The following is a 20,051-nucleotide window of genomic DNA, read 5'->3' as shown; positions in this document are numbered from 1 at the left end:
CAAAGGAGAATGCGCTCCTCCGCCTATTGTCAGGCCGTTGCAGGGCTTAGGATAGATTTCATGGCTGGATTGATAAGACAGAATTATTTCTTTGAAAGTGTAGGTGGGATTGGGTTCGGATTCCGGATTGGTGGGAGACGAGGAGGAGGACACCGACATAATCGCTGTTTTGTAAAATTTTGCTGGCGAAGTACGATGTGAACCCCTGCTCGATATCGCGGCAGGCACCCTTTGAGTCGGTCATGATGGCCCGTGAGTCCTGATCTGCGGCGGCTAGCGCGATGGTAACCTCTTCCGCGTGTGTTATGTTGTGCGCACGGTAAGTGAGTCCGTTTATTGCAGTGCTTTGATGAACGACTGCGGCCGTGCACCAACCCCCATGGTGCGGGCCGGAGGCGTCCACGTAGAAGACTCAATGTTTGTGTCCGTAGTGGCGAGCCAAGGCTTCTGCCCGCGCGAGACGTCTGCCAGTATGGTCCTCTCGTGTCACGTTGGCCTGAAGAGGGCTACGTGCAAAGCATATCTCCATTCCGTTGGCATATGTACGCGCTCTTCCGAATGTATTGAATGGTGGATATTTAGTCGGGCAAAGAGACGGCGACCCGACTGCGTTTTACAAAGTCTTGTGTATTTGTTCATCAAGTGTGCCTCTCGCAGTTCATTAAAGGTGTTAACGATCCCTAGGCCAAGTAGGCGCTCGTTGGCGGTGTTGACCGGGAGATCGAGGGCAAGTTTGGATATTTTACGAAGAGTGACTTCTAGTGCATTCTCGTCAAATTTGCGCGGGTGAAGATATGGAGCAGAGTATAGGACTCGACTGGTTACAGAGGCATGCGCCAGCCGCAAGGCGTCCTTGCATCGTAATCCCCCGCGCTTGTTCGAAACCCGGCGGACCATGCGGCCCACTTGGTTCCCACCTTACGCAATTTGGCGAGTGCTGTGTCAGCTCTACGATGTTTGTGAACAAAGAGGCCCAGTATTGGGATCTCGTCGTGTTCGGGTATGAGTGCACTGTTAAAGGTGAGGTCGATTTTGGTGGGCACTTTGATAAGGGGCGTATGTGCACAAGTTCTGATTTTGACGGGGAGCACTGCAGACCACAACGACCGGCGGCGTAGTTGTCCACAATGTCCCCTGCTTGCTGCAGGTTGGCCTCCATTTCTTCTACCGAGCCGTATTTAGCCCAGACGGTGATGTCGTCGGCATACAGCGCGTGCTGGATACCGTCGACCCTCGCCAGCTGAGCAGGAAGTTTCATCATAGATTTAATAGGAGTGGCGAGAGGACCGCTCCTTGCGTGGTCCCTCGCGTGACAAGTTCGTATGGGCCATATTCGGTAACCTGAATCCGGATGTATGACTGACGGTCAGTGAGAAATTGCTTAATGTAGTTAAAGGTGTGTTGGCCGCGATCTGTTTAGGAAAGATGTGTTAGAATAATTTCATGGGTGACGTTGTCGAAGGCCCCCCTTCAAATTCAAAGCGAGTACTGCCCTATCATTGAGGGGATATTCAATCGGGTTGAGAAGTACCAGGTCTAGTTGAAGCAGAACATCTTGTGGGGACAGGTGTGGGTGGAACCATGGTGCCTGCAAAAACATTTTTGCTCTCTAGAAACTTAGATAGCCTGTCGCGCACCATCGTCTCCACTCATTTTCCACACAAGAAGTGAGGGAGATGGGGCGGAGGTTGTCTGTGTGAATGGTTTCCCAGCTTTGGGAATGAAGGTGACCAGCGCCGTCTTCATTCAATTTGGAATGGTGTTTCCCCGAGCAAGATAGAGTTGATGTAAGCGAGAAGTGCGAAGTATGCTGAATCAGGCAGATTGGCAAGTACTTTGACTGTGATTTGATCCCGTCCTGGTGCCGTTCCTCTTTGCTAGGGCCACCTTCAGGTCGTGTATCTGGAGCAGTTGGTCCAGCTCCGAGTTCTCGGAACCTGCATACAAGTACGCGGACCCTCGGGGGTCCTGTTGTGTACAGAGATATTGATCTCGGAGTTAGCATGCCAATTTTGAGGTGTCTCCATCGAAGCTGTGAACGGCTCGTTGTAGATGTTTTTGTGTTTCTACTCGGGTTCGGGTGGGGTCAATTGGGGTGCGGAAGAGGCGCCACGTACTCCGGCTTGACATTTGTCGCGCCGCAGTGTTGCATCTATCCATCCAGTTAAAGTTGGCGAGTTGGGCCGCGTACTCTGCCGCTTGTTTGGTGAGATCGGCGACGCGAATTGTGAGCTTCCGATTGTGTTTTTGCCGATGCCATCGGCGGAAAAGGCTGTGCCGGGCCTCCCAGAGGTGAAGGAAGTGGCTGTCCACCTCCGGGGTCGCCCCGAAAAGTTGAATTTCAGTTTCTGTGGAGCCAAGGGAGGAGATCAATAGCTGGGACCAGGTTCGGTACCCTTGCTCCTGAATGGGGGTCGAGTTTGTGTATTTTTGTCGGAGTTTGTTCCAGTCGGGTAATTTTGCCTTTGCGAAGGCTTTTTGCTAATGGGAGGGCGCGAATGGTTGTATTGATTATGCGGTGGTATCTGCCGAGGGTTTCCTCGGTGTTGACCCAATCTGCATATCGAATGTTTTTAGTGAGGGTAAAGTCCGGACACGTGTCGCGAGTACGGTGTTACCCACTCGAGTTGGGTGGGCAGGGTCCGTGTGAAGGAGTAAAGCCCAGCATGCAAATAAGTTCCGCCAACTTAATGCTTCTCTTCACGCGCGTATCCCCAGAGCTTACTGGGGGCTACCGAATAACGACATCACAGGTGCCGCGTGAAATGAGAAAACTGCTTCGGAATATTTCGGTTCCACGTATTCCTATGGACGCTAACCCTATTTTTCACCCCCAGTCGGCTGCGGCGCCGAGAGCGCCCACTTTGTAAACACGGTGTTGGTCTATAGACCTTTGCATTCAAGCGTGTGTGGGCGCCGCCATATTTGGATACTGGCTCCGTCTAGCGTCTGCTTGGAAGCGCGGCCATTATGGACAGTCGGCGTTCATGTAGAGTCGGCCCTCAGCACCGTGGCTGCTGTCTGCATCTGTGTTTCTGTCTATCTTCCGTCATCACAGCGTCATCCTGCAACATTCGGCTAATCTCACCAGTGTCTTGAGTCATCGCCGACACACCGAGACACACACTGCTTCTGACAGCGTCCGTATACGGCTGCCTAGCGACTGCCGAACAGCAGCGGAAAGCGTCGGTTCAGTGCTGTATTGCCGTTTGTATCTGCGTGCCTTTCGACATCTCAGTATCGCTTTTGACCTTTAGGGCTAGTCACCTGGTGTTGAGAAGTGTCCTTTACTCATCGAGGCGAATAGTTTCTTACTGTGAGTGCCTGAGGCGTCGGATCAATCCGTGCAACTGCCGGATGGCGTCGGCGTCAGCCACTGTTAGGTTGCCGCTGGACTCCGAGGCACCTATCGATATCGGAGGTAAGTATAATGGTTCACCCTTTAATCATTGCTATCTGCGCGGAAATCATGACATTGAATGCCATCAGTGCCGTTCGGTGCAAATCCACAGTTTTTCGATGCAGATTGTTACGAGAAACGAGGAAGTGCATGCCAGAAAGTAGTGGCTGGCTTTTGAACTTCTTCATTGCATCATTGCTTCAGCGTAAATAACTATAGAATTCGCGATAAATCTCGCCTGGAACGACCGGGACCGTGATTCACGCACTACGTGTGACGTCTGATCGGTTTTCGCCATCAAACCTGTAGCTGCTGATCAGTTAATGAGGCAGGTTATGTACCGTACCGCGCGATAACGTACTTCACGTAGGCTAGAAATATACGCTTATAATGCGCTTAGTGTTGTTGGTGCCCTGACGGGGTGGTGCAGTGGTAAGACGCTCGACCACTGTGCCGGAGTACCTGGGTTCGAACCCGACCTCGGTGGCTGCGTTTCGATGGAGGGGAAACGAAGATGCGTCTGTGTGCTGTGCGATGTCAGCGCACGTTAAAGATCCCCAGGTGGTCGAAATTACTCCGTAGCCCTCCACTACGGCTCCTCTTTCTCCCTTTACCTTTTCACTCTCATCTTCCTCCCTTCCCTTACGGCGCGGTTGAGGTGTCCACAGAAAACAAGTGAGACAGTTATTGCGCCTTTCCCTCTCTATAAATAAATCAGTTTTTTTGTGTGTGTTGTTGGCTGTTCGTTCCTGACGCGGAAATGCATTCAGAACAGTGTTTACACATACATCGTAGCTACAAGTGTACTTCCAACTACCGCTGTCAGGGAGGTTCACTCTAGACAAAGTGCCAAAGATAAAGACGCCGGGTACAGTAATCTGAGTCATATTCCTTCCTTTACTTACAAGGCATAGATTACTGTTATTTCAAAGGCAGGGAGATCAGATTCTCAGTGTTACTCTCATCGCGCATGCAATCCGCCCTTCTACATTCGATTATCACTCGTCTTTGTGATAAATTACGCCTATGTTTGCTTCATCTGTGTGCACTTTTCTATGTATTTCTCTCTTGCAGCACAAAAGTGATGAAGTTGCAAACATTGTTTTTTCAGACAATCTCACATACAGCCACCCTGATGCAGTCACTGCATGGACAGAAGACATTCGCGAATGGCCGTGTGTTTCTGCTGCGGATATATTTTACTTGGTGAATTCTAAAGCGTGTGATCTTCAGCAGATGAGAAAATTCAGGTCCCTGGAGTCATACAACTATCTGCAAAGTGGGTGGGTGGGTAAAATCCTCACGCACAAAATATCTAGTCACCTGTGCTATGTGAAAGGCACGGTATGCCCATCTCAATCTTTGAGTGCAACGCCAAGAACTGCTTGGGCATGCATCAAGCAACAAGGAGAAGTTATAATCGCCGGATGCACTTGTATGGCCGGGAAAGGGAAAGTCTGCAGTCATGTTGGCGCAGTGCTGTGGAAAATATAAATGGCGGTTTCAAAAGGCTTGACCACATCATCTTGCACCGACAGGGCAGCTCTATGGAACAGCGGCACGAAACGCAACGTAGAGCCAGCCATGCTTGAGGACATATCCTTTAAGATTCAAAAGCAGGTTGTGGATAATCCCTCCACAAAGCGTCGGAGGCCATCATTCATGCCAGTGACCAGAGAAGAGATCCGGAAATTCCATGCAGACTCACCATTTCCTCACTTGTTTGAAACCCCAGGTAATTATAATTGACAATATCTTATATATTGTGCTTAACTCCTTAAATTACTGCAAATATCTGACTTAATTGTCCCTGGACAGCTTTGCAGTTAAAAGGCGATAGCACTGCTCAGTGATACTTAAAAGCACAAACTCGAGAATTATTCCCTGTGTTCATCTTTTGAGCTCCTTTCGATATCTCTGACCATCACTAAAGGCAAAAACTAAGTACATGATAAGTTCAAAGTAGAATGCTAACATAGACTTGAAAAAAAAAGAATTGCGCAGTGCCACGGCACGGCATGCTCTGTTGGTTCAGGTCTCTACAGTTTCATGTGTAGTATAAAAACAGTGGTGCTTCTTAAAGAACTGTTGCTTAAAGTGCTTCTCCTAGTTTCACGTTCACATAGTAAACTAGCAGAAACATTCAGTTCACTGCAAGCTCTGAGCTACTTACTAAAGAGCTTGCCCAATAAACAATTAGTTTTGAAGCCAAGACACTCAAACTGGCTCACTGACTTATGTCGTGAGGAACGGGATGGAGAAGGACTTAGACTTCAGCCACAAAGCTTTTTATGTGCACTAACATTGCACAGCATGCAGGTATTTTTCGGCAAGTTAGGCTAACTATAAATTGTTTTTAGAGCTTATTTTAAGTTTTACATTGGGATAAACATGTTTCACGTGATTTATGATCTATTCTATTTTGTGCAGGCACTCTTCTTTACGAGACGTTTCACCCGCAAGTACAGCGGCAAGTGCCTCCCCTGTCCAGCAATGATGGAGACAAGCATGGTGACCACAGCAGCGACAACTGTGCAGTGTGCAATACGTTTTATGAGCAGTATGTGGTATTGTCATCCCGAGGAGCTGAAAGGCTTCAGTTAGAGACAGCTACCCAAGCAACGCCACTGTGGTTTTTTTCCCGTAAACTTCGTTTGACCGCTTCAAATGTAAGTCCCAAAAAGGGAAAGCACAGTATGTGAGAAGGCGGCGGTGAAGATGCTTTCACCCAGCTTTTCTGGCAATGCCGCCACCAGATATGGCAAACAAATGGAGCCTGTTGCCCGCAAGCAGTTCTCGAAAAAGACTGGGCTGACTGTTAGGCAAACTGGAACCGTCGTAAACACTGAGCTTCCATGGCTCAGCGCCAGTTCTGATGGGCTTATTGAAGGCATGGATGCAATACTTGAAATCAAATGTCCCCATACAAATGACTGTGTACCATTAATCGGCAGTGGGAAGTATGATGTTAGGCTCAACAAAGATGCCGAACTAGAGCTTCAGGACTGTGGACCAAATGGCTATTACAGCCAGGTCCAGTTTCAGATGTTCTGTAAAAGACCCAGGTGTGCTTTTTTATGTGTGGAGTGTAGAAAATGATGTGATTGTTCAAGTTCCTTCTGATGCAAAGTATGTGTCACGGGCTCTACCGCGGCTGAAAAAATTCTATTTTTCAGAGCTACTTCCGCGCTTGACAGACTTATACATCAGTGGCAGGATGGATGTGCTGCATCGGTACAAGCAAGTCTGCTCAGTGTAGTTAAATGTGAGCAGTCGCTCATTATAAAGGAGGGCACACTAAGTTTGCAATTCACTTGTTGAGCACTTACTTAGGCACCATGAAAGTTCACTCCAATTTATTTCCTTCAGTACCACACTTACAGATAAGAAGGTTCACAAATAAGGCAGAGTAATAGTGTTTACGATTGAGAATGCCAGCATACTGATGGAAGCGACTGAAATTCCTAATCACTTGAGTTTGCAAAAAAATGAGAAGTTAACATTATTTTGGTGAACAATGTACAACCAAGAGCTAAATTTTTAATGTCCATTACAACATTGCATTTCACCTTTTACTGAAGCAATGTGTCTCAGTATCTCACCAAAGGACAAATCAGTCATTTTTCATACATTAATGATCTTTGCCTTGACAATGACTTTATACAGTAGAATTGTGTGCATATTTTTTCAATTTGGTGAGCTTTGCTTTAGTTGATCACAATAGAAATTTGTAAGACGGTTGTACACATGAACTTTGTGCACAACTTTCTGACATCTGCAATAGCCATCAGGAACACACTGGTAGCCTGCGAATGGAGTTCACAGTAAGCCCCTAAACCCTGAGTTAAATAAATTATGATGAAGCAGTGTGGTGAAATATATCAATAGTTAAGATGCTACTTTTAAAAAGTACTGGAGTAAAACTTTCTAGAGTAAAACACTTTAATTCAAAGTCCAACAGTTGCACCATTTTTGCTGTGAAGTTGAAACCATTGCTCCTTCAACCCTCTCTGCATTTAACAAGGTGTCGAGCAAATTACCCTATTGATGTCTTGAACAATGCGTTTTCTTGCCATTAAGGAAAAAGTAAAATTGTAATCAACAGAAATGGACAATATACACAAGCTGATGTAGCAGTAACCTTTGTACTGCAAGTGTTGCTCTGAACACATATTTGCTGTTCAAGTTTGTTGATATATATATTTTTTATACTCATTTTATGCTCTTCAAGTAGATTACAGGTTGAGTGTATGAGCATCATGCACTTTTGAAGTGCCCAAGATGAAACTAGGAAAAGGTATAAACCGAGCCTTTGGGATAATCTAATATTACAGCGTGAAGGCTCGTACAGGCAAGGAAGCCACTGAATATTACCCTGAAACGCTAAGCTGCCACACTTGTTCTCCAAGTATGCAGTCCTTACCCCACTTCAGTACTTGAATACTACTAAGAACAGGGTATCTCTTGCCAGTGACTAGCTCTGCAATGTTGGAGCAGCTAAAAGCTTGCTTTAAGAGAGGTATGGCTTTGTATATTGGTGCAAAAAGGGTGAAAAACAAGTAAGGACCGAGTCTGCAATGTTAGTGATGCTTTAGAGAAACCGCCCCTTCAACTCCTCCACTATTTTGGTTGTTACAACTCTGCTGCTGTCAGTACAATCATTCATTTGGGTGGATGATGAGAACTAAATATGAGATCAAATGAATATAACTATCATGGACTCATAGTTAATTGCAGAAGAAGACAATACGTAGACAACGCTGTCCTAATCTTGTTTCAAACCTGTATACATCTCAGCCCGTACTTAAAGCAGAGTGAGGTTAATAATATCTGAGCATGCAAAAGTGCAGCTGTATGGCTTTGTGAGTTAAGTAATAGTGACTGGCACTAACAAGCCTTAATGCTAGCATCATTGCAGCCACTGAAATGTTATCTGTATTGCTAGATTCGTAAAACTACCGTTCTGCCGAAGTGGCTCGGTGGTTATGGTGCTCGGCTGCTGAACACAAGGATGCGGAAATCCTCATTGGCTTTTGATGGTGGCAAAAAGCAAGCTGCCCATCAGCGCACATTAAGACATCTAGTGGTCGATATTTCCAGAGCCCTTCACTATGGCGCCTCTCATAATTCAGATCACTTCACGACGTTAAACTCTATAAACCAAACTAAACCACCAAATTGCACATCCACTTTTGTCATTCCAGTTTTGTAGTCTCCTTACAGCAGGCATCAACAACTTACTGCTGTGCTTTTACAATGGTGGTTTTCAAATGCCAATCGGAGTGCTTTCGTCATACTTTACGTCTTTTATGCCTCCAAGAAACAAACAACTGGCTTTCATAAGACTATCATCATTGATAAACATGTGCAGGTTTAGTTAAAATAAAGAGCAACTCTACCTACGAGGACTACAGGATATGCCCCAGTTGCCTCCATATTATATTACTGAAAGCACCTTCTTTAGGTCATGCGAAATTGGCAGTACAGTGCCCAATTTGATGAGGGAACTGAAACCAAGTCAGAGAAAATAAGCCAGATGTGCATTGACGGCATGCTGTGCACTATTACAGCACCCAATATCAGGCCATCACATTAATTTTAGTTTTTAATGATATTCTTGACATTTCCTTGATTTCCTAGTACATGCAATTTACCCCTGTCAACTTCACATTGCTAGACACCCTGTTTAATGAGAGCAGGCTTAAGGTTGCACAACCCTGCACAGACAAAAACCATATCGCTAATTGTCTTCTTTGACGTGATTGGAAGAGCTTGCTTGAAAATCCTGTAGGTCTTAATTCTGTTGATGCACGCTCCACGTGAATGCGAACAGATGCAATTCGTCTTGTGGCAGTAACCTCTTTTTCAGTCAGTTGTTTTTTTCCTACAAAATAAAATGACAATGTATTTAGTGAAAACTCTTCCATGATGTGCGAACGATAACACAAACCTTTTGTGAAAGTTGGTGTGTTTAGTCGGACTCCTTGCACAAGTAGCTCATCATCAAGGGAGAAACCTCTGTCCGCCATGACTTCGTCTCCTCTCATGAAGTAATCTCCAATGCCGCTCTCCCTTGTTATCACCTTATCTGAAGCACGTCCACTGTATGCTTTTGAAACAAACATTATATGCTCGTTAGGGGCAATGGCCACGAGAAACTTAACTGTGTTATGTGCTTTGTAGCTACTGTACGTCTGTGCTCTGGCCATTAGGTTTTTCGGGCGCTGCAACATTACCTCTGTGAAGTCAAGGATGCAAGTAAGAGAACCATATCCACAGTCTGTAAAGGATGCTGGCATGCTGGCTTTGATATCTTCTTTTGGAAGCCAAGTCACAACCCACTTCATCACTTTAGAAAGCACTTGAAGCATGTAAAGGACATTGTTGCCCACAGCAGAAACTGACATCTGGAAGATTCTTGCTAAGTGTTCATACAAAAGGCCGAGACGAAGCCTCATAAGGCACATCAGCAACTGGTCAGCACGTGACAGTATGCTTGCTTTTTTGGCTAGTGCTGACACAGCTTTTACAAGGTTCCGGAAAGCTGTCAGTGGAATTCCTGCATAAAACAAGATATCGTCAGCAGGAAGTCTCTCCACAATCGACTGTCTGTGTAACCCAATTATGGGCAATTTTGCATAGCAGTGGTTCTCATAAGTGACATTCTCCCACTGTGTGGACTTGTTGAACTTTGGAACCTAAAAAAAAGAAAGGCAGGATGTCAGAATCAAGGCACCAAGCAGCTAAGCGTAATGTTTTGAGTTACAGTTCAACCGCGCTCCGAACAGCTGAGCCCAACTGATTCGTATCTTATGGCACCGCGAATCGGTGCAAGCTTGAAACATATGTCCTTGTGCATTATTCTGCATAGTCTTTATTGTTTGTGTGGTCGGTTCCATGACACCGAGTAAAATAATTGCTGAAATAGCTATACACATATGGTGCACTTTGGTATGCTACTCTTCATCCACCATCTTAAGGGTATTCATCCAAAGAAATTTCAATGCAATGCTAAGGGAAAATCAAAATGGTTCGTTGGTCTCAAATGTTACAGCAAACTGTTTTGGTAGCAGCAGGTATGGTTCTCAAGAACCAGTGTCTGTGATGAAGAGATTGTGCAGTTTTTCGGTGGATGCTAGCTGTGTGAAAAAAATGTTTGAAAAATTACACGTGTAACACAGCATTGTTTTAAAAAGAAGTTCATGTGTAACAGTCAGTCAATTTCACTTTTGCCAGACGAGGCCAATAACATTTGTGAAGGCAATGTATTTTCCTTGTGATACTAGGTAAATGCGGAATGCAAAGTTTCACTCACACTGGTTGTGCACTGTACTTCGGGTCCTTCTGTGTCACTGATCTTCGTAGCAGCCATGGTCTGCGTACCCTGAAATAACATTTTTGGTCAGAAATGCTTAGCTACAATTATAAGACTTCAGTTAACGTGAGCAAAATGATTCAGTTTGTGTTCTTCACCTTGTCTTGGTGTGTTCTTGGCAATCCTACTTCAACATCGCTGGTAGTACTAGCTGTTTGTACAGCCTGAAATAAGTAAAAGAACCAGTTTTCGTGTGAAACCACTTTTTATACTGTCAAACTGAGCTACGAGCCCTTTTTGAAGCCTCTGCCAAGCTCAGGGGAAAAAATAAGTTGGAGTGGACTCAACGAAGCATATCTGAACTGAGGAATTTCATGTGGGAAGCACGTACAGAACATTGTAGCTATTGCACAGGTGGTCACCCCGACTGCTAAACTGCACCACACTCTTGGACTTTGCACTGCACGTCAGCTCTATCAGCTTAAACCTGTGCACAAGAAGTTTTCGCACGTCCTACTCAGTTTAACTTCTTTAAAACCCTACCATATTTTTTCTATCTGCTGATACAGCAAACTTGTTATTCTAAAAAGACAGAAAGAGGTCCACACAGCCATTCCTGAACTCACTTTGTCTATCCTCAAACAAGCCTTGACCTGCAGCATACAGACAACAGGACTGCTGTACTCTGTCTGGGTAGCCTGAAATTAAAAGCATGATATAATGTTTCCAGAAAAAAAAATCTTCTCATAGTGCATCGCAGAAGTAAGTAGTCTTTTCTTCATACTCTTGACAACCATGTCAGCATTAGGTGCATTAGATGCATGCCAAGCCATGCCTCCTCAGGAGATTACATGGTTGGACGACACAATGTACGATTGCATACTACCACACTGCAATGATGTCATGCACAATGGTAACTGGAACTGCAGCTATTTTCATTCATTGACAGTTCTGATTGTGGCTGTTATGCTCTTTCAAACCGTGTTTATATTGTTGTAAAGTGTTTTGCTAATAAATATATTTTCATTTCTTGTCACTTGAGAATATATTTCTTGAGTCATCCTCATTATCATAACCAGTCAAACTACACTCACAGCAGGGCAAAGGGCTCACCCATTTCTCTTCAGATAATGCAGTCCTGCACCAGATTGCACCAGATGTATTCCTAAACTGCCCCCTGACTTCCTGCCTTCCCCTGCTTCACATGCCTTGACGTCTGTTTACATCCAGACCATTACACTTATGATGAAAAGTTTCTTGCCTCCAATTTATGTGCCCATTTCCTTGTGCTGATTTTTAATAGACATTAAATCACATTTCTTCGTAACCCACTCTGCTTACATCCCATCTCTTAAAGACGTACAGATACCAGAGTTCAGGTACCTTTTTGTGCTTTTAAAGAGATGTGCACGCCGAGCAACATTGAAATCCAGGTCAAATAAACTACTGCGCACTATGAAAATTTAATTAGAAGTAATTTAATCAAGCACATTAGCTCTAGATCAGTACAGGACTGGAGTGCAATCTGCTTTCACATCTGCCACAATGATGCTTGGCTGCATAATTTGCTAATGGTTTTTTCATCAACCACCCACTACTACGCTGCAGGCAAGCAGCTCTTCTGTCAATGATTTTATGGGTGGAATCCCCAACATCACAGTATTTGAAGCCATAGGTGTGAATACAGAAAGTGTGTGGAAGGGGGGGGGGGGGTACAATTTTATTTGTCCTCTCGATTAACTAAATAAAAGCATAAGAAAAGCAGAGGGAGTCTGGACCAGCAAATGCTTTGCCAGGCTTAAAGCCAAGAAAAAATAATAAAAGGTAGCTAAAGCTTAAAAAAAAACTTTAAAATGACGACATAAAAATAATCCCCTAATCTTCTAAGAGGGATGCCATACGTTTACTCTGCCGGACCAGAGCTCTTATTTTTGAATGTTCAGGGATATGGCCGAGCAGGTTTTTCGACAACAATGGTCACGACAATAAACTTTTGTGAGAAGCATGTCATTTTCAATTACGCATCTATGGCAAAGCTTGCTTTGTATTTTAAGCGCACAATATTTTGTATACATTGCAATTCCATCACAATAAAATAAATGTTTTATAAACATTCGTTATCTTTGCACTGCATTTTGGCTGTGAATGCCTTGATGCAAGGGGGGGAGGGGGTGGGTTGCAGTGAAACTTGGCTCCCCCCAATGCAGAACCCTATGCACGCCTATGTTTTAAGCAATAAAGCCCGTCATCACACGATGCTATTATGCCGAATGTGAAATTATAAATGATAATTAATAATGTTCCACTCGGCACTTGCAACTAACTGGAAAGATGCCTCCTCACCTTGCAAAAGTAAATCATATAATTTGTTAGCATTCGAAATTTGTTGTCTTTACCCTTCAAAGTTACGTGTGTCACTTTCCGTTTTTTCATTTGCCCTTCAATGTTACGTGTGTCACATTACCCCCAGTTTAGGTGCAACTTTTTTCATTAGCCTATACGTTTTCACGTCATACATTAGTACCGGTAAAATAACAGCTGTTACATCATTTCTTCTCGTGCCATTCTTGGCCTGACATTACTTTTCATATGGCCTTCCAACTTTCCTAATAGTTGCATTTGTACTATGATTTGGATCTGCAGTGAGATACTTTTTACACCTCCCTAAATAATGACCACACATTTTGGAATTTGTTATTTTCTTTGTGGAGGCCCATGTTTACTACCTGTGCAGCCGCTATGGATGCTTTCCAGTACTCTTACGCATGCGTCTTTTGAAACCACTCCTCTAACGCTTTTCATATTTAATGTGTTTCAAAAACTGCTTTCTTTACAATTAATTCCAAATGTTTCCTACAACAGAATCAAATAAGACATAAGGTTATGATTGCACTTACTGCATCAGCACGTGCCTCTCTGTAGCTGGTTTCAAAGGCAGCAGGTTCTGCTCTCTGTGCTGTCTGAAAGAAAACGCTAATGCAATTAATTTTGTAGATGTAACAAACTGGCACTGAATCCTGCGCAAATGCAACACATTGCAAGTGAACCCAGTTCCAAGCGACAACTGGCTTACTGTATCTGTCTGCTCGAGCTCAAGAATTGTCACTGCAGCTTCCATAACGTCACCATCCTGTGACACCTGCAAAAGAGAGTGGATGTTTGACAGCACTCCACAAATATCCTTTTTGAGAGCACCATGCCCTTTGGGGTGAAAAAAATAAACAAACTGTGTCTGTGTGCTGCAGCTCGTGCATTGCCATGTCAGCTTCCATACTGCAACTGTCATCTGATGTCTGCAGTAGAAAAAAAGTACATAAATTCGATATCTGTACGCTAATAAGCACACTCCAAAGGGGTAAAAAATATGCAGCACTGACAAATAACGAATGGTTTCAGCTTTGAATTAAATCTTGCAGTGTAGTTTTGATTCAGAGTATAAAAGTGAATTGCATGTAAACATTGGTTATCTTTTTTTTTCATATGTGATACGATAGTAGCTGGCCAATATAAAGGTTGCAGTGCAAATACAATAACAACATTACCAGCGATTTTATGTGCAGCTTCTAAAAAAAGATATTCCTTTGAGAAGAAGTCAATGCTATTATTTCAAATACGTGCTAATGCTGTGTAATGTCCAAACTTTGCCCTGCCTTGCCTCGGAAAGTTCCCGGTGCCGGCGGCGCGCGGTGCTGTTTTTATGGCGCACATTTCGCGTTCTTAGGCACAGAAGCCAAACATGGACAATAAGTCATCGCGATGGCTCCAGTAGCATTGAAAAACCGCATCTAATTTTATAACAACGGTAATAAGCCGTGAGCACATGCCTTGGGAAAAGCAGCAGAGCAAAGCGGTTGCGAACCAGTACTGGGACCAGAACTGGTTCCGTGTACCTGCAAAAAATGCATAGAGAAATCAAAAACCGTCTAAATCAATATTTGGCTACCGTACATACATTCATTGCAGGACTGGGAGGTGAGGCTTGCAGTGAAAGGTTTGCTTTTGCTTTCTGGAAATGAATGAGAGCGTTTATTACCGGTGGCATCGCCAGCACAACGCGTAAACCTACCATCGTCTTCGGCGCTTCGATCTCGTGTTTCATGATGCACCGTCGTCCCTTCACGATCTAGGAAAAATTGGTGGTGTCAATAACGACAAATACTGAGCTTTTCACGTATGATGCCTAATATTTAGGCAGCGCATCTCAAGACTGGAGGCTGACAATGGGGACACTCGCACTGCATCTCACCTTTCTCGCGTATCCAAGATGAAGCATCGGTTCCGGATTCTGAGATGTCCGCTTCCCGTCGACAAAATGAATGGAGCAGACGCGCGACGACACCGTAGCGACGAAGTCCTTACGATTCACGGCACTAATCCAGCGCTGCCTCAGGCCAGGGTCGGCTGGAAATCGATGCAACAGGTACGCGTTGCAGCCGCAGTCCTCTTGCAGAACATTGTGTGTGCTGCAGTGCTGCTTTCTTGCTGCATTGCGCTTCTTCTGGTTGTTTCAACAACCGTACACAGCACAGTGCTGCCCAGACGTTGCCATAGCCTTTTAGGATAACCTTAAGATCGTGAAGCGTCATACATCCAATGCAGAGAAACGCACGCGCGGCACTCTACAAACGCGCGCGCGACAGTCCAGCACTGTAGTCCAGCGAGCGAGGGTAACCATGGGACGCCAGCTACTCTCGGTACCGGGTGTCTAATATCCGTTTCTGACGCTTTGGTTTCGAGGTTTCCGGTGCAAAGGTCTATAGGCGATGCCGGCAGAGAATGGCGAAGGTAGTTATTCTAGTTCACTGTAACGAGGGGACTGCGCAGCTGGTGTCCCATTAACTCTCGCGTCGAGCCAGAAAAAACTTAGGAATGGGAGCCGCTTAGCTCGCCAAGCCTAATAGACCAGTTGCATAAATGCCAGCAACACTGTAAAAATTTGTTGCGTGTTCTGGCAACAGTGTGCTGCGGCGCCATTATACAGGAACGCGAGTACGTGCGCAAGCGTTGTTGGATTACAGTGAACTAGAAATAGTTCACTGTAGTTGGATGGTTGTTGGCGTTGTTGCAGCGGCGTTCAAACCTGCTACATCAAATCGCAGGCAACAGGCCAACAGCGAACGGCTGCCTTCCCCCGTGGCTTTGCAGTTATGTTACGGTCTGTTATATTTCCCATTACGGGATGGCGGAATGACTTGACTGTGATCCCGCCGCTCTCGGATCGGGGCATCCGTGACTTCTATGAAGGCAAGGTGGGCACAGAGCGAAGTTATGAGCGTAGCTACAATTTCCACGTTGAGTCCTACGTCAACGTGGCTGCGCTGAAGACCAACACCAGCCAGAGCAGGTAAGGCTATGTTCTGTGCAAGCGTTTATCGACCGTAACGTTGTGCTCATTTTACTCGCATGCACCGTTTCTTTCCCTAAAGCGTGTAGAAAACAGAGAGGACTTTTCACGGAGAACAACGTGTTCAGAAAATTAACTTTTATTTACAGCGACAGTCTCGTCTTCGTGAAGGCACCGTGCTTTCGAAGCAAAAAAAAGAATGCGCCGCTATACGCCGTCATGGCTGCGTTCGACGACTCGGCCCATATCGTCGACGGCTGTTGTGAATTCCCTGCAGGAAAGCTGGCCTGCAACCACCTGCTGGCCGTCTTGCGCACCGTTATGCTGCTGCAATCGAAGGGATTTGCCGAGGCGCCAGATACGCTGGCATGCACAGACTTGCCCCAGCAGTGGAGAGTACCTCGGGGCAAAGCAATAAAAGGGGTCTCAGTTCAGTCGGTAGACTGGCCTAAAGTGAAGGAGGGTGGAGGCAGCACACCGAGAATGGCACTGCCAAAGGAGCGTCGTGTGCACCGTAGAACTCGCCCCAGCATGAGGATGCAAAAAGGCGACTGGCGTTGGACCTTCTCGCTTGCGACCCAGACAATGAGTTCGCCAAAGGCCTCCTGCTAACAGAGGAAGGGGAGTCGAGACAGTCCAGGTTCGGGGCCGTTTCCACACTATCACCACAGAGCTACCAGATGTCATTGATACCTCACGGATTTGAAGTCCTCATATCCAGGGTGGAAAATGCTCCAGCAACTTCGGCAGAAGACATCCCACCCTGGAAATGCTTTGAGGGGTTAATGCATGGATTCCTTCAACACACCTCAATGGAAAAAGCATTGTGCAGGTCAGTGAGTGCTAAATGATACATTGCTTAAATGGTGTTCTGTAGTGCAGTGACTGTAATGTTCAGAACACTTGCTAGCCAGTGTTTTATTTTGCAAGGCGGCAATAGAAGAGGATGTGTCATTATTCACTTAGTGTTTGTGTTGCAGGTGAATGTGAGGTATCACTTCTAGAGCATTAGCGATCACCTACTTACTCCATTTTACGCCAACAGTAGGAACAAGGATGTGTTGCTGTTACATGGGTTGGCCTCTCACAATGCAGGAGATACGTGTGACGACAGAGGCAGCAAAAGCACTGGAAAGGGATACTCGGCAGCAAGCAAAAAGTGCAACATGGCAGAAAGAGCGGAAAATCCGACTAACATCATCTAAGTTTGGCCAAGTATTGAAACGGAAGTCAGCATGGACGACCAAGGGTCTTCAGGGCATTACAACAGCTAGAGACCTTTCCAGGGTCCCTGCGGTGAAGTGAGCATCCTTTTCTTTCGGCTGTCATGAATTCGGCTATAATACTGATGACGTGTACTATGTAATATTCACATGCGTGATGGTAAAAAGGGCCTGAGAAGCAAATCTGTTTTCAGTACTTCTACGTTGTGATTCTCTTCAGCTACGGAGTCAAAATGGAAGCTGTGGCTGCTCAGCGCTATGAAGATGTGCTGCGAAAAATGGGCCACGCTCCTGTCGTCACCAGCTGCGGGCTGCTCATCAATCCAGGCTTTCCATGGTTGAGCGTCTCACCTGACAGGATTGTGTACGATTCTGTAGAAGGCTGCTATGGAGCTGGTGAAATCAAGTGCCCATATAGCCTGCGGGATCACAAGGCAAATTAAATTTTGGCAGCTGATTTTTGTAGCTCTTTAACTAACATTGTGCCACATCTGAAGAGAGACCACGATTATTTTCATCAGCTTTCTGGACAGATGGCCATTTCCCAGTTAGCTTGGGGAGACTTTGTGGTATTTGGCACACACTTCATTCTTATTGAAAGAATAAGGTTTGAGCCAAGTGAGTGGGAGAATTTCAGGCGTGTACTAGACGAATTTTACTTCAGTACACTGCTGCCATACCTCTCTGGCGACATAATCTAAGGTAAATGGAGCTAACAAACTTGTGTGTAAATATCGAGAAAAAGCAGGTGGGCTCTCCATGTGAGAAAATGGATACAGTCGATGTTATCTACCAGTACCAATTAGGCTTTGCAAATAGTGAAAAACCTGAAAAATTGAATATGCAGGGGTGGAAGCACTTCTCCATTTGCTCCAAAATGCAATATTGCTCCAAAACTGCTCCAAACATTAATGTTTTGCCATCAAATTTAGCAGAACCTGGTTTTACCGCTCAGTGGACCTAGCAAACTTTTCTGTCTGCAATGAACTACATGAATTTTTCTAGTGATTCTGCTGTACAAACAAGTGACTACTTCACCATTGAGCCTCTTTTTTGAGAACAAATGTGGCAAACCTACATGAGGCAAAAGTACGCTTGAAGCATTACAGGGCGATGCCACGAAGGTGCATTTCTCAAGAGTGCTGGAAAGTCATACAAGGCATATCGTTAATGTGTTGAACTTAATGTAGCCTCAGCATCGCTAAAGCAAAAAAAAAAGAGCCACTGGCAGAAGCTTACGAAGTTAATAATCTGATGAGCAGAAAAGACTCCCCATAAGTGCGGTCAATCCTTGCAGGGAGCACTGACCAGTGCTCAGGAATTTATCGACACAAAGCATTCCATTTGCTAGTGTTGTTCCACATTGTTGCTCATATCAGCTGTGATATTTTAAGCATCTGTACATGTTTTGGTTGTTTGTCTTGCCTTGTCAGAGATGCATGCACAGTCAAGCCGAGGAGTGAACTTTGAAAAAAAAATCAATGGATTTTTTATATGTCCGAAATAGATATTTTCAATTATTATAAGCGGTAAATCCTAAAAACATGCTCCGAAACATAATTAGCATGCTCCAAAACTCTTGTTTTACTGCTCCAAAGCTGCTCCAAAATGGCATTACTGCTCCCTGAGCTGCTCCAAAATGCTCAAGCCTGCTTCCACCCCTGAATACAGCAAGCTATTGTAACTGCTATGAGAGCGATTGAAAGAGCAGCATATGTCAAGAATGAATTCTTTTCATTTTCAAGCTGAAATAATGATAGGGAAATGCACTTTGCACAGGATGTATTGTACGGACAAGACAGAACTTCCATTTATTAAACAATTAGTTGGGCAAGTGGTTTGGAAAAACCGTTGTCTCTTGCCCATATGAAAACTGAGCTGTTCAGGAAGTTACTGCCACACCGCAGTAACTTGCACATGTCAGCAAGTTTACACAATACTTGAAATCTCTTATCACGCTACGTCCTTTAGGAGTGGTAGCTGAAAGTTTGTGAGGATTGCACACACCGTCCACATTTGATTCACTAAGGGCACCAAGGCGATTGGAATGGAACGGTCGAATATATGGTAGCCCTTGATTTTTCTTATCTTGCGTTCCACATGAATCCTGACAGCAGCAATTTCTTGCGTTTCTTCCACTTCTGTAGGAGTGAACTGCCCACGTGTGAGAAAGGGTGGAATGTTAGCTTGATCTTCTTGCTCTCTAGCAGGTCTGCTATTTTGAACCCTTTATCGGCCATTACCGAGTCATCTGGATCAATGGCAGGTTCAAAAATTCGCTCTGTATCACACATTCCCTATCGGAAGTGCTTCCTGTATACAGTTCGGAAACAAATGTCAGTATTCCGTGAGGGGAAATTCCTACAAGTCCTTTCAGTGTGAGAGTTGACTTATAGGCAGAGTAGACTTGTGACTGTGTCACAAAAGATGTAGGCACGTCACATCGTATTTCCGTTGCATCTAAAATGACGCGTGTCGATGAGTACCTTTCTTTGAAGGCTGGGGGCATGGAAACGTCAATTGCTTGCCGCGACAGCCAGTGTCATCTCTGTCAGCTGCAAAAACATATAACCAATCCAAGTGGAGAAAATTCTTGACGCTGTGTTGACAGAGATGTGAAACAGATGACCGAGGTGCTTATGGAAAAGGCCAACTCTAAGTTTCACAAGTAGCAGAAAGAGTTGGTTTTCTATACTGATTTTGTGCCGCCTTCCAACATTTTCAGTATTGCGAAGATCGCAGCTTTTTCTTTCGCAGCGTATAAGGTTC

At 45.0% G+C, this 20,051-nt stretch overlaps 1 protein-coding gene, 1 long non-coding RNA gene and 1 pseudogene across 2 annotated transcripts in view; all 3 read right to left on the bottom strand.

Moving 5' to 3' along the window:
* Positions 1-10,772, bottom strand: part of LOC146180068 (uncharacterized) — a 52,345-nt gene extending 41,573 nt beyond the window's left edge. Inside the window, exons 1-4 of the mRNA XM_084580318.1 lie at positions 10,716-10,772; positions 9,351-10,098; positions 1,888-1,937; positions 1,067-1,240 (exon numbers count right to left, since the gene is read on the bottom strand). Coding sequence (XP_084436444.1) covers positions 1,067-1,240; positions 1,888-1,937; positions 9,351-10,098; positions 10,716-10,772 — 1,029 coding nt within the window. The remainder of the gene's footprint in view (positions 1-1,066; positions 1,241-1,887; positions 1,938-9,350; positions 10,099-10,715) is intronic.
* A 595-nt stretch (positions 10,773-11,367) lies between these two features.
* LOC146180067 (uncharacterized) lies at positions 11,368-13,829 on the bottom strand. Its single transcript, XR_014700950.1, has 3 exons — positions 13,789-13,829; positions 13,613-13,675; positions 11,368-11,413 (listed from the first exon to the last, which is right to left on the bottom strand). It is a non-coding gene; the product is annotated as an uncharacterized LOC146180067 (long non-coding RNA).
* A 5,250-nt stretch (positions 13,830-19,079) lies between these two features.
* On the bottom strand, positions 19,080-19,849 carry LOC146180066 (uncharacterized; annotated as a pseudogene).
* Between the last annotated feature and the right edge of the window lie 202 nt (positions 19,850-20,051).

The sequence above is a fragment of the Amblyomma maculatum genome, chromosome 9 (assembly GCF_055883805.1).
Source record: "Amblyomma maculatum isolate TAMU_Amacu chromosome 9, ASM5588380v1, whole genome shotgun sequence".
Taxonomy (NCBI): Eukaryota; Metazoa; Arthropoda; class Arachnida; order Ixodida; family Ixodidae; genus Amblyomma; species Amblyomma maculatum.
Note: the sequence above shows the minus strand (reverse complement) of the source record. Positions and strands in the feature narration are given on the sequence as shown.